The 15000-nt window shown below is 22.6% G+C and overlaps 3 protein-coding genes across 13 annotated transcripts in view; 1 reads left to right on the forward strand and 2 right to left on the reverse strand.

Moving 5' to 3' along the window:
- LOC107995697 (uncharacterized) overlaps positions 1-15000 on the forward strand; it is a 100726-nt gene that overhangs the window by 26116 nt on the left and 59610 nt on the right. For 4 of the 5 annotated variants that reach the window (XM_062080824.1, XM_062080825.1, XM_062080827.1 and 1 more), the window contains exon 2: positions 14731-14905. In XM_062080824.1, the coding sequence (XP_061936808.1) occupies positions 14731-14905 (175 nt within the window). Of the gene's footprint in view, positions 1-11813; positions 11954-12824; positions 14906-15000 lie in introns of those variants that run through there. The other variant, XM_062080826.1, reaches the window with a different exon arrangement.
- Positions 1700-4267, reverse strand: LOC107995700 (1-acyl-sn-glycerol-3-phosphate acyltransferase alpha). Its single transcript, XM_017053348.3, has 4 exons — positions 3873-4267; positions 2990-3305; positions 2734-2902; positions 1700-2645 (listed from the first exon to the last, which is right to left on the reverse strand). The coding sequence occupies exons 1-4, from the start codon at positions 4031-4033 to the stop codon at positions 2509-2511; spliced, it is 783 nt and encodes a 260-aa protein (XP_016908837.2). The 5' UTR covers positions 4034-4267; the 3' UTR covers positions 1700-2508.
- On the reverse strand, positions 7390-11478 carry LOC107995698 (1-acyl-sn-glycerol-3-phosphate acyltransferase alpha-like). Of its 7 annotated transcripts, none has more exons than XM_062080862.1 (6): positions 11337-11478; positions 10702-10813; positions 8909-9770; positions 8073-8388; positions 7817-7982; positions 7390-7726 (listed from the first exon to the last, which is right to left on the reverse strand). In XM_062080862.1, the coding sequence occupies exons 3-6, from the start codon at positions 9094-9096 to the stop codon at positions 7569-7571; spliced, it is 828 nt and encodes a 275-aa protein (XP_061936846.1). In that variant the 5' UTR covers positions 9097-9770; positions 10702-10813; positions 11337-11478; the 3' UTR covers positions 7390-7568. The 7 variants fall into 7 exon arrangements, with proteins under 7 accessions (XP_061936846.1, XP_061936845.1, XP_061936844.1 ...); XM_062080861.1 differs by having other exon boundaries at positions 11279-11464; XM_062080860.1 differs by having other exon boundaries at positions 11262-11406.

Below are 15000 nucleotides of genomic sequence, written 5' to 3' on the forward strand. Positions count from 1 at the left end.
GATTTTTATGTTTGATCTCTAGATGATTGACTTTTGAAAATGAACGAATATATTAACACCTTATATATTATGTTAAATGATTAATTACCTTTTTTTTTTTTTGATGTTCTTCATAATATTATTCCTCACCAATCGAGTTTTTTCTGAGTTTTTTCTGAGTTCATATATCTATAAATATTAATCCGGTAAGCCAAGTAAATAAACCAAATGGGCAAACATAGAAAAACAGAAAAATTCTCTTCTTGCAATATGTATGCATTTTTTTTATTATTGATCATATATAATATATTTTTAAAATATAAAATATGTTTTTGAGTTGATATTATTATATAAGCTCTCTCATATTATATGCTTATTATGCATATTAAGTTAGATGAAGCAAGTTAGAAATGTCTCTAGATTCGTATAATTAAAAACTTATAGATTTTCGAATAATTAATTTAAAAATTAATAATTGATAATTAAAATGATCCAATAAGTGAGCTTCCAATTATATTTCAATTTCAAATTTTTATTATTTTCTGTACAAAATAATAATTTTATATAATGCTCTTTTTAATATTTCTATATTTTAAATTATAATATAAAAATTATATCAAATTTGTTGATTCATCTTGGTTTACATTCTATTCAACGGTATTTTATAAGTTCTCAATGGAATTTTAATGATTGCAACAAATATGCAAAAATATTAATATCTTTCTTGATAAAATATTATAAGAATCGTACAATATCGATCATTGATCAACAATCCATTTCGCTTGCAGATTATTAACATTCGATTCTTTAAAAATTAAAGAAGGAAAAATCACTGGGCAATTCTTGTTCTAATTTTGTAGCGATTATTTATACCTTTCTTTTGTATTTTTAAATAATAATTAATTTTTTTAATAATCGCTTGATAATCGCTTCGCTCGTATAATATTAGCAACATATTCACTATCGTTATTTCTTAAAATTTATTTGTGTAAATTATTCCAACTATTTCTCATTAAATATCATATCGTTTGGATATTGAAATTTATTTATGATAGATATTTATCATCAATTTTTCTAGAGCTCAATAAAATCTCGATAAATTGCTTGAATAAATATTTGGAAAATCGATAATCGATGATTCGAATTCGTTTACTTATATGATATAATTGTTTGATGAATACACGAGATAATTTACATTTGATAAAGTCATTATTACTATCAAAAAAGGATTTGAACAGGAAGAAAAAAACAATAATATTTTTTGGTAAAAGGATTGAGAAATCGCAAAACATTTATCTTAAAATCTTAAAAGCGAATTTATTTTTTTTATCATCAAACATATACATATATATTATTAATAAATTCAGAATATATATAAAATATATAGTAAACATAATTTCTTTTAAACATTTTTTTATAACGTGTGTAGAAATTATTTAATATTATCAAAGACATATTTTCATTTTTTTTTTTATTTTGCACACACCCATATTTTCTTATCTTTCTCACACATTTGCTTTCTTTTTCCTATAATATTTCCTATTATATTTTTCCATACTCATCGCTTATAATAATTTTAATTAAAATTATAATTAAATAGATAATGCAAAAATTTTTTCTAAAATTTTTAAAATTTAAACGATTTATATACAATTTGAAAAATTTCCAAAGGCTAAATTACGAAAAAAACGAAATACATAAATAGAATAAAATAACTTATTGTGATATTGCTCTGTCTTATATTCTTCCTTCATTTAACACAAACTTTTTTATTTATAATTTAACATAATTTTTTTTACATCATAAAATCGAAATCATTATCATATTTTTCTGCACAATATTAACAATCTCTTACGATTTAGAATTTCTTATTTTTTATATTACATTGTTTATAAGTTTTTCAATTGCACGTATGTATACATTATACATTCTTTATTTTTATACATTCATATTTTCTCAAGAAAAAAAACAATATTTATAACATGATTATAAAATGTTGATATTTTTTATAAAAAAATTCGTAATATCATATATATTCATATTATTGTATTAAGTTCTTCTATAATTTATTTCAATCATAATGTAAAGATTGTTCAGGTTATGGATCATGCCGTTTTTTAAATTCTACTTAACTATTTTATTATATTTCAGAAACTCTCAATTATGTTTTGATGACTGCATGATAAAAATATTTTTTTCTGTAAAATATTATTTTATATATTTCAAATTTTACAATTACCCATATGTATTATCATTATTTCTTCTATCATTGTTTATTGAAAATCATTGCTTATAAAAATTACTTTTAAAACAAGTACAAATACAAAAATTGATATATAAAAATGTCATTCTCTTCATCTAATTCCAAAAAATATATATTTCTGATATTCAAATAATCAGATATTTTAGATATTCAAATTGAATTACTTTAATTACAATAGAGAATAATAAAATTTTTTTTACAATAATATGATTGAATATCTATTTATAATAATATGATTGCTATCATTCAAAAGTATTAAAAAAGCTTCAAGATTGTATTTCTTTATTAATTTTATCAAAAGTATCGATCATAGTGTTTCGTGTTTTTTCCAACAATTCATTAATATCGTCAAGCGTTAATCCTTCCGTAGATATTGCTGGTAATGCTTCTACAATAACTCGACCTAGAAATAATCAATTATTAATTTGTATTTTAATATTAATTTTTACGCATTAAATAAAATTTAATGTTTATATAAAAGAAAGACTTACCAGAATCAAATCTCTTTTCTTCATTTGATAGAAAATAATAATATGAAGAGAAAACAACTGGTATTATAGGTAACTGACCACGTATAGCAATATGAAACGCACCTTTCTTGAATGCGTTAATTTCACCATTATTGCGTCTAGTTCCTTCGGGAAATATTATTAATTTCATCTATACAAAAGACATTTAAAGACAATATTAATATACGATATTTATGAAAATGATTGATTTGCCTGCATGTTACGATTATTAAATTACCTTTTTTTCTTTAATATAATTTGTGGCATCGTTAAGAACTTTTCGGGCTAAATTCGAGTTCATCCTGTTTATAAATATCACTTTGCCGAACCAACACAATAAACCACTTGGCCAAATATAAAAAATTATTCGTCTTGATATAATTGTGCTTTTTTTCAAAAATGGCCATAATTGATACAATCCAACGCAATCAAAAATACTTTGATGATTCATTACTACTATGCATGATCTCTCTTGTTCTAAATGTTCCCTTCCTCTTATTTCCCAACTTACTCCCATGGCTTTGGTAACAGGAGCAAGTACTACTGACAATATTCTGAAAATATATTTCAAAATATTTATATTATTTAATGAATATAATATCAATGAATAATATAGATAAATTATTATAATAGCGACAATAAAATTAAAAATTTATTATTATTTCTTCTTTTGTAAAAAAATTTAGCATATATACAATAATTAACTTTCATAGAATTCTTCAATTCTTAATTATCTATATTAATTATCTATAACAATAAATATAGAAGATATAGATATTTCAAGAATTGTTTTTTTTTTTTTTGATTTCATTTACTTTATCATTTACTTTAGAAAAAAAATATTTCTTATGAATGATGATGATAATTTTTATGAATTCTTTTTATGAATCATTTCTTATGAAAATGAAATAGAAAAAAATGTTCATATTTTGTTTCGACGATATATGTTTTAAGAAAGATATTTAAAAATATGCTTCGATTTATTGAAAATTATTCCAATTCTAGAATGCACTTTGTTATTTTAATTTCCATAATTTCCATTGTAATTTCTTTTTCACGTTATAAATAATTATGAATAATTATGAATTTAAATATTAAATGCACTTCAAAAAGTTACTTACAATAAATTTTTTTCGCTTCTTGGTAGAAATATAAAAATTGCTATTAAAAAAATTGACATTATGCTTGTGTATAAAAAGTAAATACCGAACTTTGTATAGAAGCGAAAAGTTTTGCTCATTTTATATAAGACAAGAGAAATACATATCAATAAAAGATACATCCCGAAATAAACAGATATTATTCTTTATTTTGAAATTAAATACACTAATACGTTGTATCACACTATTAAAGTCAATATTGTAGTTTGTAATGTTAAAAAAATATAGATATTAGTACACTGGTATAATTTTAAGAAATATAAATTCAATTTGACAAACTTCTTTTCTGATGTGAGCTCTAGTAGTCTCAATAACTAAATGACTAATATTCCATATTCCTAGATTTATTTATTATAGATATATGTATCTCTTTTTTATATATTTTTTTATTGAATGTATATAAATTATATAAATTTATTAATATATATGCATATGAAAATTAAATTAAATTAATTGAAATTTAAATTAGAATACATTTATTTAGAAATTGTTAATCAAAAATTATAAATTATTTTATTAACATGAAAAGATACAAAAGTAATAATTATTTAATAAAAATATTATTAATAAATATTAATAAAAAAAATTTAATAAAAATAATAGTAGATAATAATAGTAAGATCACAATTATATATTAAATTCAATCAAAAATATTAAGTTTCGCATTACTCATATAATCTCATATATGAACAATTCTTATTAAAATATTTATATTTATATTAAATAATTAAAAAATATATAAGACAAATAATTTATTCCCATTGATTTGTTCTCATTTACTATTACAAGTTGTATTTTTCAATATATTTTTCTATATTTATAAATTATAATTTATATATTAAAATTTTTTTTAAATAAATAAAATTATTATTATTTTAAAATTTTTTCTTAATAAACTTTTTCATCATTTCATGACGTATGATTTAAAAAATTAATTTATTTTCAATTCATTTATATATAAATTATTAATCTTAAATTAATAATGTAAATATAATGTAATTATAATAACATAATAGTTTTCATTGAATAAAATGAATATTAAAAAACTTTTTTTCATTATTTTTCATTTTTTATTTCTTACATATTACATGTAGAAAGAGTTATATAACTAGCAAATAAATGCAAATAAATTTATACAAAATATTGTAAAAATTTTTTGTATTGAATAAACTTGAAAGAAAATCTATTATTATTCATGAATTTGTAATTCTGAAATTACTTAAATTTAAAATAAGTAAATAATGAATATGCATAATATCATATCTTACATAACAACATAATTTTAGATTGCAATCCACTTCTTTAGATATTGATAATTTATCAAATCTATATTGCAACTATTCGTATAAGTTATTTTATTGTTCTGTGTTCACATTATTTGTTTTTGCATATTTTTATACATCGCTTGAGAAAATTGTTTCCAAAACAATTTTCAATTATATTAATATCCAAGAAATATCCAAATCACGATAAAATAAATTTTTTTTCTATTAAAATAAAATTGGAGCTATTTTTTAATATATGTAGCTGCATTGTTTTGTTGAAAAATATATTCAAATTTAGAAATATATTCTAGATAATTATTTTTTTTCTTATCATAAGTTCAAATATTTAATATTATCCATTTTTCCATTGAATATTTGTCTCTTCAAAATAAAAATCATGACATCGTCTATTAAAATTGAATTTCTTTTCGTTCGAAAATACAAATTTTCGCTGTCATTTCTATCAATTTCACAAAGTGAAGCGTTTTTTTTTTTATATTTCGCTGTTAACACAGATTTCTTTTTAATTTCAATCCGTTAGTCTTTCATTATCTTAATACACAATCAACACTTACATTAATGCCAGTTTTCTTCATTATTTATCTTCATTATTTGTTAATTAGTACACTAGACACAAAATACCTCATTTATTTCGATCAGACAGCAATGGTGTTCATCATTTTCAACAATTCTTTTAAAACATTGTTGTGTTTATGCTAAGGCTTTTTTAAATTATTTTTAACACTTATAAACATTATTCTTTTAATTCGAGAATCTATTTTAATTTTCAATCAATTTCTTTCCGAATTCAAGAAATTCAAATCTGTATAACGTAGTACTTTTATATTCTCACTCTTTGATAAATCACAAAATGAAGAGAAAATTTATAAACCTTGAAACCATTGAACAGTTTATAAACATACAGACAGAACATATTGTCATATTGTCCTCTCTACAAAATAGTTTTTGCTTATTGTACAAAAAATCTTGTAATGTTGTGATTTATTTCCTATGAATTTCACATACTCTAGGCTCGTAATATCACGGTAATATTTGTTAAAATAAAAATACAATAAATTTGTTAATAATAAATATGAAATTATACATGCATTGCATCATTGAGAAATTAAAAATGGCATGCATGCATATTTTGTCATCTTCTCTAATTACAATCAAAATGAAACATTTTCCTAATAATTTATCAATATTAATTCCTGTCAAACCTTTAATAGATTTAATATTTATTATTAATATTTATTATTAAATTTAATATAGCAAAAAAAAACTTACCAGAATCAAATATTTTTTTCCCCTTATCGTTAGATAATAATAAAATAAAGAGAAGACAATATTGGTATTGGCAATATTGGTAATTGTGCACGTGAAAGATATTTCTTTGGAAAATATCTGTAATTTAATATATAATACTTTGAAAATTAATATATATAATATGTATGTAAATATTCACTTACCTATATATTTTTATATTTATATTATTTGTTAAATTATCTTTTTCTTCTTTTATACGATTCATAAAAAATATTTCAAGCTTTTTCTGAGTTACCTCTATTTATGAATATTATTTCACAAAATCTTTTATATGTTCTTTTATATATCTTTTTAGATATATGTTATATTTTTTTTCATTAAAATTAATTAATCTTATTTATTATTTTTTATATTTTGGTTTTGATTTTCTATTTCTCGTTTCTTAATTAATTATTTATTTCTTTGTCGTTATCTTTCTTACATTTTATCATAAACTTAAATTAATTTATCATATACAAATCTTATAAATTTTAAAAATCTATTATATTAAACAGACCATTACCCAATTTTATTATTTCTTACATAATTTTTACTATTTCTTGCATAATCATCATTTCTTTTTCATTATTCTTTTTCAATATCTACTTAGCCATTTTTCTCTTTAAAATAAATACTTACCCAGATCAAGGAAATATTTCATTTTTAATAGAAATATTTAGTATAACGCGTTTAATATACAACAATATCTTCACTTTTTGTCACATTTTCTCAGAAAATATATAAACTCTAAGAATGCAGGGTATTAAAATATGTTATAAGTATTAAAATCGGTAAAAAGAAAAAGATAATCGACAGATTTTTAATTCTTATGACTTCAAGAAAGGAGATCTATTCACATGATTCAAGTATACTATAGATATCCTCTTAAAGAGATCGAGTTCTCATTTGATTGTTGATCTTTTTATTTTATCATTAAATTTAAAAATATTGAATAAAATAATCATTATGCATCGCAGCATTTTTACAATACTGACATTCATTATCCGCTATAATTACAATTACACATAACAATATCTAACTTATTTTAACTTATATTAACATGATATTTTTGTGATACTTTGATTTAAGAACTACTAGAATTATTTGAAGATTGCATTTCTCTATTAATTTCATTAAAAGCATCGATCATAATGTTTCGTGTTTTTTCCAACAAACTATCAACATCGTCAACCGTTAACCCTTTCGTTGATATTTCTGGCAATGCTTTTATAATAACTCGACCTTGAAACAATAGATCGTCAATTAATTTTTGAACGAAATAAAAGATTAAATAAAACATTTAACATTTTATACAAGAAAAAGGTAACTTACCAGACTCGAACTTCTTTTCCCTCTTGGACAAGAAATAATAGGAAGAGAAGACAATAGGTATTATTGGTAATTGAGCACGTATAGCAACGTGAAAAGCACCTTTCTTAAACGTATGTATCGTACCAGTACTGCGTCTAGTTCCTTCTGGATATATCCATAATTTGATCTATGCAGAAAATATTTTAAAAACAATTAATATATAATATGTAACTATCCATTTACGTAACATTCTTGTACATAAAATTTATTAAGTTACATTGTTTTCTTTAATATAATCCGTGGCGTTATTAAGAACAATTCGAGCTGAATCCGAGTTCATCCTGTCTATAAATATCAATCTACCAAGCCAAGCAGCTAAACCACATGGCCACAAATAGAAAATCTCTCGTTTCGCTATAGCTGTGCATTTATTCATTATTGGCCATATTTGATACATTCCCAAAAAATCTAAAAGACTTTGATGATTTGCTACTATTATACATGTTCTGTCTTGTTCCAACATGTCTCTTCCTCTTAATTCCCAATTAACTCCGATGATTTTAGTAATAGGAGCTATTACCATTGCTAGTAATCTAAAATTATATTATATATTATGATATATATTTATAAATAAATTGTATTAATAGATACAAAATTTAATACAATAATTACATACAACGTGTTAATATATTGGTAAAATATTTTAAAAGAATCGATTCTAAACACGTATAAAAATTTCGATTGAATACACATATATAACATAATTTATTTATTATGTTATAATCAAATTATAAGCAAGTTTAAATTTATATTAAATAAAATGAGATAATGGAGATAGTATTATTCCATCATACTTTTTATCCGACTTCATACAATACAAACTTTTTGAATTATTACTCGACAAATAAATAACTCGATGAAAATTTTTCTAATTTTTATTTTTGTTTTAATCTTTGGAATCGATCCTTTATTAAATATCTTATTGCAATTAATATATCTACAGTTTGATGAATTTGTTCTACAATAAAATGAAAATTGACAGATAGTCAAATATAGAAAGATATTCAAGGTAAGAAGTTCTATTTTCTAAAAAAATAATAGATGATTACTAACCGTAAGTTTTTCACATTTCTTGGTCGAAATGTAAAAATTGGAATTAAAAAAGCTGTAAATATTCCTATATGTAGAGTAATGATGGTATATTTGAGATAATAACGAAAAGTTCTGCTCGTTTTGTATAAAATGCACGACATTATAAGAACGATGGCAACAAAAATTATTCCGAAATAATTCGTCATCATTTTTTATAGTCACAAAAATGATTATGCACCAAAAGATTATATTTCTTCTATATTACAGCATTAAAATCAATAATCAGCTTCTTTAATACTAAACAATTTCACTTTTACATTCTCAACTGTGAGTAATAAACTTCTTTTTCGACAAAAATCATATTAAATGATTAAATCATATCAACCACACCAACTTTAACTCTTTTACTCTTCATTCACTATTTGATTTTTTTCACTATTCTTCTTCTATTAAATGTTTAACAATTTCTGTCTATAGATATATATTTTTATTTGTATATATTTTACTTAATATACCTCCAACGACCAATCATAATTGAGTTAAGCTCTTTTATCATATAGTTCAGAGTTCAAATCATAAAATCATGCTTGATACGACGATGGATTTTTTGTTTTTTAATACGATTTTAATTAAAAAATTTAAGAATACGAATCATTCACGATTCGAGAAGTCGGCACGTGAACAGAAGAAATGGAAAACACATATTATGCGCACAGTCAAGTGTTAAAGTTTATTATCTTTGTTTCACGTCAAGTTGAACAATTTCATAAAGAAATTTAAATACATATAAATTACTATATGTATTACAAATTGGTCGTTTATCAATCTCTCAAGATTCTTCTGGATATAGCTCAAAATATATTACATTGAATGCAAGCGAATACTAAAAGAATTCTATTTATTAGAACGTAGAATGAGTTTATATGTACTTCGATATGGCCTTGCTTTGAAAATATATCATAATTTTATAAATCTCTTTTGTGTTAGATAACTGCAACACAGATTGTTTTGACGGTCGTTAACTGAGTCACAAATAAATTGATCGTAACATCAAATCTTTTGTAAACATAATTTACCATATAAATAAAATATAATAAAATAACAATCGTTAACGAGGATTATTAAAAATGACATCTCTTATATAAAACATTATATATAAAATATTTAAAATTGGAAATCTATAAAATATGAATTAATAATGATGAAAGACAAAGTATTAGCAGAATGATATCACAAATTGTCTAAAAATTCATACAAAACGCGATCTATTAAAACGAGTTTCTCAATAAAACGTATATACATCTGCTCACTTCGAATAATTGATCAATTCCTCAGAAGAAAGACACACATACAAAAAAATTGTATACTCATCAGCATTTAATTTTTATTTCATTACATACAAATTTATTTTTTAGAATGTGAAAAATCACGAATCCATGAATACTTTAATAAATGTAGGAATATGAAAACAATCAGATCCAAAAAAAAAAAAAGAAGCAAATATAAGTATATTCGAGATAAATATTCTACAAACTTGTATTAATTAATTTTTTAAAATATAAAAAAAATATAAATGATCACGCTTCAAAACGTGTGAATTTTTCTCATTTTTAATTGTTCTGTGATGTTAATGAGAAAAGATAAATAAATCAAGGAACGCCCATAAAGAATGAATCTTTATGAACTCGCAACTTCCTCAATATTTTTTTCCGCTAACTCTTTATCTTGTAAATGCAACGTGCGTTATTTAACACATAATGAAGAAGTTTGGTCGTAATTTAAAATATACCGTATTGTTAGAACTATTATTTTACCACTTATATAAAGTTCTAAGTTTCAGAATTCTACTAAACTTTTTTTATTTACGAGATTCGAAAATCTACGCGAAATTCGACATGTTTTTTCCATGAACAAAATTGTCGTGTGCTAGATTTTTATAAAAATTATAAAATTTATTAAATATATAAAAATTTTTAATATATTTGGAACAATTAATTTCAATCTGACAAAATATCAAACTTTAAATGACAATATATTATCAGAAAGTTTTCTTTCTTTAAAGTCTAGAAAAATATTTTGATGTTTATTGGAACTATTATTTTTATTTACTTCAACAATCACGGTATTTCAACATCATTTAAAAATGATACAAACAAATAAGCTAATTCCATTATGTGGATTTTAATTATATAATTTAATTATAAACTAAACACAATTTATTCTTTTTTCAATTAAATTAAACACAGTTTTTAAAACGAACAAAGAATTATCACGGAGTAATATGTATCAAGAATTAATCCAAATTTATTATATTATTATCTGCAAAAATGCAATATGTTAAAATTCAAAAAACTTCCGAACAATTCAAATTTACAATTTTTAAAATCAAACCAAATATATATGAATATCAAATCTTTTATTCGCCAATAATAAAGACACTTTTGCTAACAGCTTGCAATGAACTGATCATCTCATTGTATTCAATTCTATTTTAAACTAAATGATTCTAAATCTTCTTCTCATGAAATCACGACATCGATAAACCCTTAACAGTGTATCTGGCAACGCGGAATTCCGGGCTGTAGAATTTTCAATTCAATTCGTTCGGCAAACTGGCAATCTAATCTTATGTAGAATACTTTTGATTCGATGCTGTTGCTCGATTAACGTTCCCTTCAAGGATCCACATGAGGATGGTGTTTACGATTAGATTGATCTGTTGTCGGTATTGATAAGCTTATCACGGTGTTGATAAATTTGTATGTAACGCTTGATGAGGACAAGTTTCGATGTATTTGACCACGTCCAATAGTAATTCGATAATGTAATTAGTTTTGATGGACTTTGGTATGGTATTAGAAGAGAGCTTGAAGAAGATGATCTTTTAACATATTCAGAAGAAACTTGAATTGATATATAGATTCATATCGGTGTTTTCCAAAAGCTTGATCACCAGAGCTTGACTATTTCTTCAACTGGTATACAGGATATTGAGGAGAAAATTTTCTATTCATCCATATGTTACGTGTTCATGGATTTTGATGATTTTTAAATGTGTTACAGAGGGTGAGATTTTTAGGAAATATTTTTAAAAAATTTAAAACTGATCGATTGCATAAAAAATATATATTTTTTTAAAGAATAAAAATTGTTTAAAATCTTATCTTCTATTTAAAAATCATAAATAAGTAATCGTCAAGTTTACTTCGAAATTTTCTTACTTTGAAATACTTGGTTGTATAAAGAATTATTCTTAAAAATTATGCTATGTTAATTAATATATTATTATTAAATTTGTGTATTCGTGCTAAATATAAAAAATTTACTATATGTTCAATTTTTATTTTTCTATTAGATATTAATCTAAGGTATCAGATATAAGATTATTAAAGATAATAATTTGATAATTATCTAATATTTTGAACTTTGATTCTACTTTAGATTATGATTATAATTAAATATAACTAATCAATTATATCGAAAATATTTATTATCCCTTTTCGATTATCTTAACATCGATTTCGAAATATGTTATAAAAATGTCTTATTTTTATTGTCATTTTTCTCTGTCTCTGTGAAATATCTAAATTTTAATCGCCATTTTAAAATATATGTATAAATATAATACTTTTTCAAATATAAATATAAATAAATTATTAATAGTTGATAAAATAAATTATTATTACTGGATAGAATATTTTAATTATGGCATAACTCTAAACAAGAATAATTTTGCAAATTATTTTATTGAAAATAGAAAATTCGAAATCTAAGAATTTAAGAAATTTGATAATTAAGAACGAAAATTAGAAGATTCTGTACTTTTTTGCATATTTTAATAAACTCGATCGATTATTAATTTATATGTATATGATATTAAGAAAAAAAAAGAAAAAAAGGAAAAAAGAATTACGTATTTCACATAATGATATTCCAGATAATGATATTCAGCTTGCGTCAGAGCGTGTTCTTCAAGGATTCGGTTCTCCATTTTTGAAGGCAACGACCTCATCGTACACACTGTCTTCTCCATCTTATGTGGCCATGAAGTTTCTATCGAAATTATTTTTCATTCTCGATCTGTATTTAAATATCACATCAAGTCGCGTTGAATCAACCCAAGATCAGATGTTAAAGGCTATCAAGACGACCTTCAATATTTTATAAGTATAATATACTTCAAGATATCAGTTACTAGTGATGGGATGAAGTGTGCCACGAGTGAACGGTAGAATACGAGAAAATGATCAAACACAAAAGATCCCATTATTAGTAATTAATATATGTAATTTAATACATATAATTATATATCGATTAATAATATATTTAATAATAAATTTTCAATTTATTTTTTTCACATATTATACGTTTATATAATATAAATTTATTTTTACATTATATATTTTAAAAAATAAATCGAATTTTAATGTTACTTATATCTCGATCGATCGAAAAGTATATTTACTTAAAAATAGCAACGAATGCAAAGAAGTAATATTATAATTACTCGAATAATCTTTCTTTCTTTCATTTAAAATGAATGATTCCGAAACGTGTTCTTCAAACGTTTCTTTTTTTCATATATCAACATCGATTCGATGATTTCTATGATAAATCTTGCGTAGCAACGGACCGTGACGTTGGATTGGTGGACATTAACCGAGTCTTGAAGCACATTTGTTCCTTTTTTTTTTTCTGTTTACTTCGATTATGTATGCCATCGCACTCATAAATTTTATTTCCTCGGAATTGGAATGTGCTCTTAATCTGATCACATTTTTATGATTTCTTATTAAGAGAATCATGATTGTTACGGGTGAATATCTTGAAATATCGTTTATCGAAATTTTTATGAATAAAAAATAGTAAGTTCGAATGTATAAAGTATCTTCTGATAAGATTTCAGATTAATTGAACTTGCAAAATCATTTCGTTTCTTAATTAGAACATTGTATTATATAATTATCTAGGATGAATAAAAATGAATAAAATAAAATATATTATTTATTTTTTAAATCTTTATGATGCAAATTGTAAAATATGTACATTAATAACAAATGATTTAACCATTTGTTACTTATAAAACATGAAATTATTAAAAAATATGTAACAATATAATAATTAAAGATAACGATAAAATATTTGTTAAATTTTACATAATATCTTAAATTATAAAGCAATTAAATTTACAATTACAAATAAATATTTTTAAATTAAATTATATTCGATTTTAAATTCGAAGAGCCATTGAACGAAGTGATATACTAAATTCTCTGTTCGGTCTCACCTGCTGAGCTCAACTTTGGAACTTTCTTCCTTTTTCTTTTTTTTTTTTTAAGCATTCCTCCTCGGCGACAGTACCGTTACTGGTATTATTGTACACCTGATTAAATTTATTATTGCATTCCGATTATGAATCGTTGAATAACAATGATTATCGAACAATAAATATATGCTCGATTCAAAAGAATACAGATAAATAATGAAAATTGCATTTTCGTCATAATTTTTTCACTTAATTAAATATAAATTAAATTTATAGCAACACGAAACATTACAGTTTACATCTCGAATTTGCAAAGATAGTTGCAAGATTGGAATAAATTCCATGTAATATATATAAATTGAAAAATATAATTCATCATCCAAAAATTTGGAAAACAATAAGAAATAAAAATACCAAACTTATTTTTTATCAATCAAAGCTCGTAGAATAATAATAATTATCTTATGAAAATCGAATTTGCAATCGTAAGAATAAAATTCTATTTTTAATAAAATTTTCTTTATCGATGAATAAATAGATTTCGTTAATTTTTCTTCTTCTTTCCTATCATTTATAGAACGATTATTATTTACCACAACGATCGACGACATGGTCCAGGGTTTCGCCACAACAAATAAAAAAACAAAGGGGGAGTACAACGTGGAAAGTCGGCAGCGCAATGTTAATTATCTCCGCTATGTTAGTATTAATCGCGGTCTTTGCAATTGCAGGACTTGCGTTATGGATGGGAGGTATGTTCATAATTTATATTTTAACAATAAATATTTTATAATATATAAAAAATATATTAAATAGATTAAAATATATTTCTAAAAAAATATGAATT

The sequence above is a fragment of the Apis cerana genome, linkage group LG10 (assembly GCF_029169275.1).
Source record: "Apis cerana isolate GH-2021 linkage group LG10, AcerK_1.0, whole genome shotgun sequence".
Lineage (NCBI taxonomy): Eukaryota > Metazoa > Arthropoda > Insecta > Hymenoptera > Apidae > Apis > Apis cerana.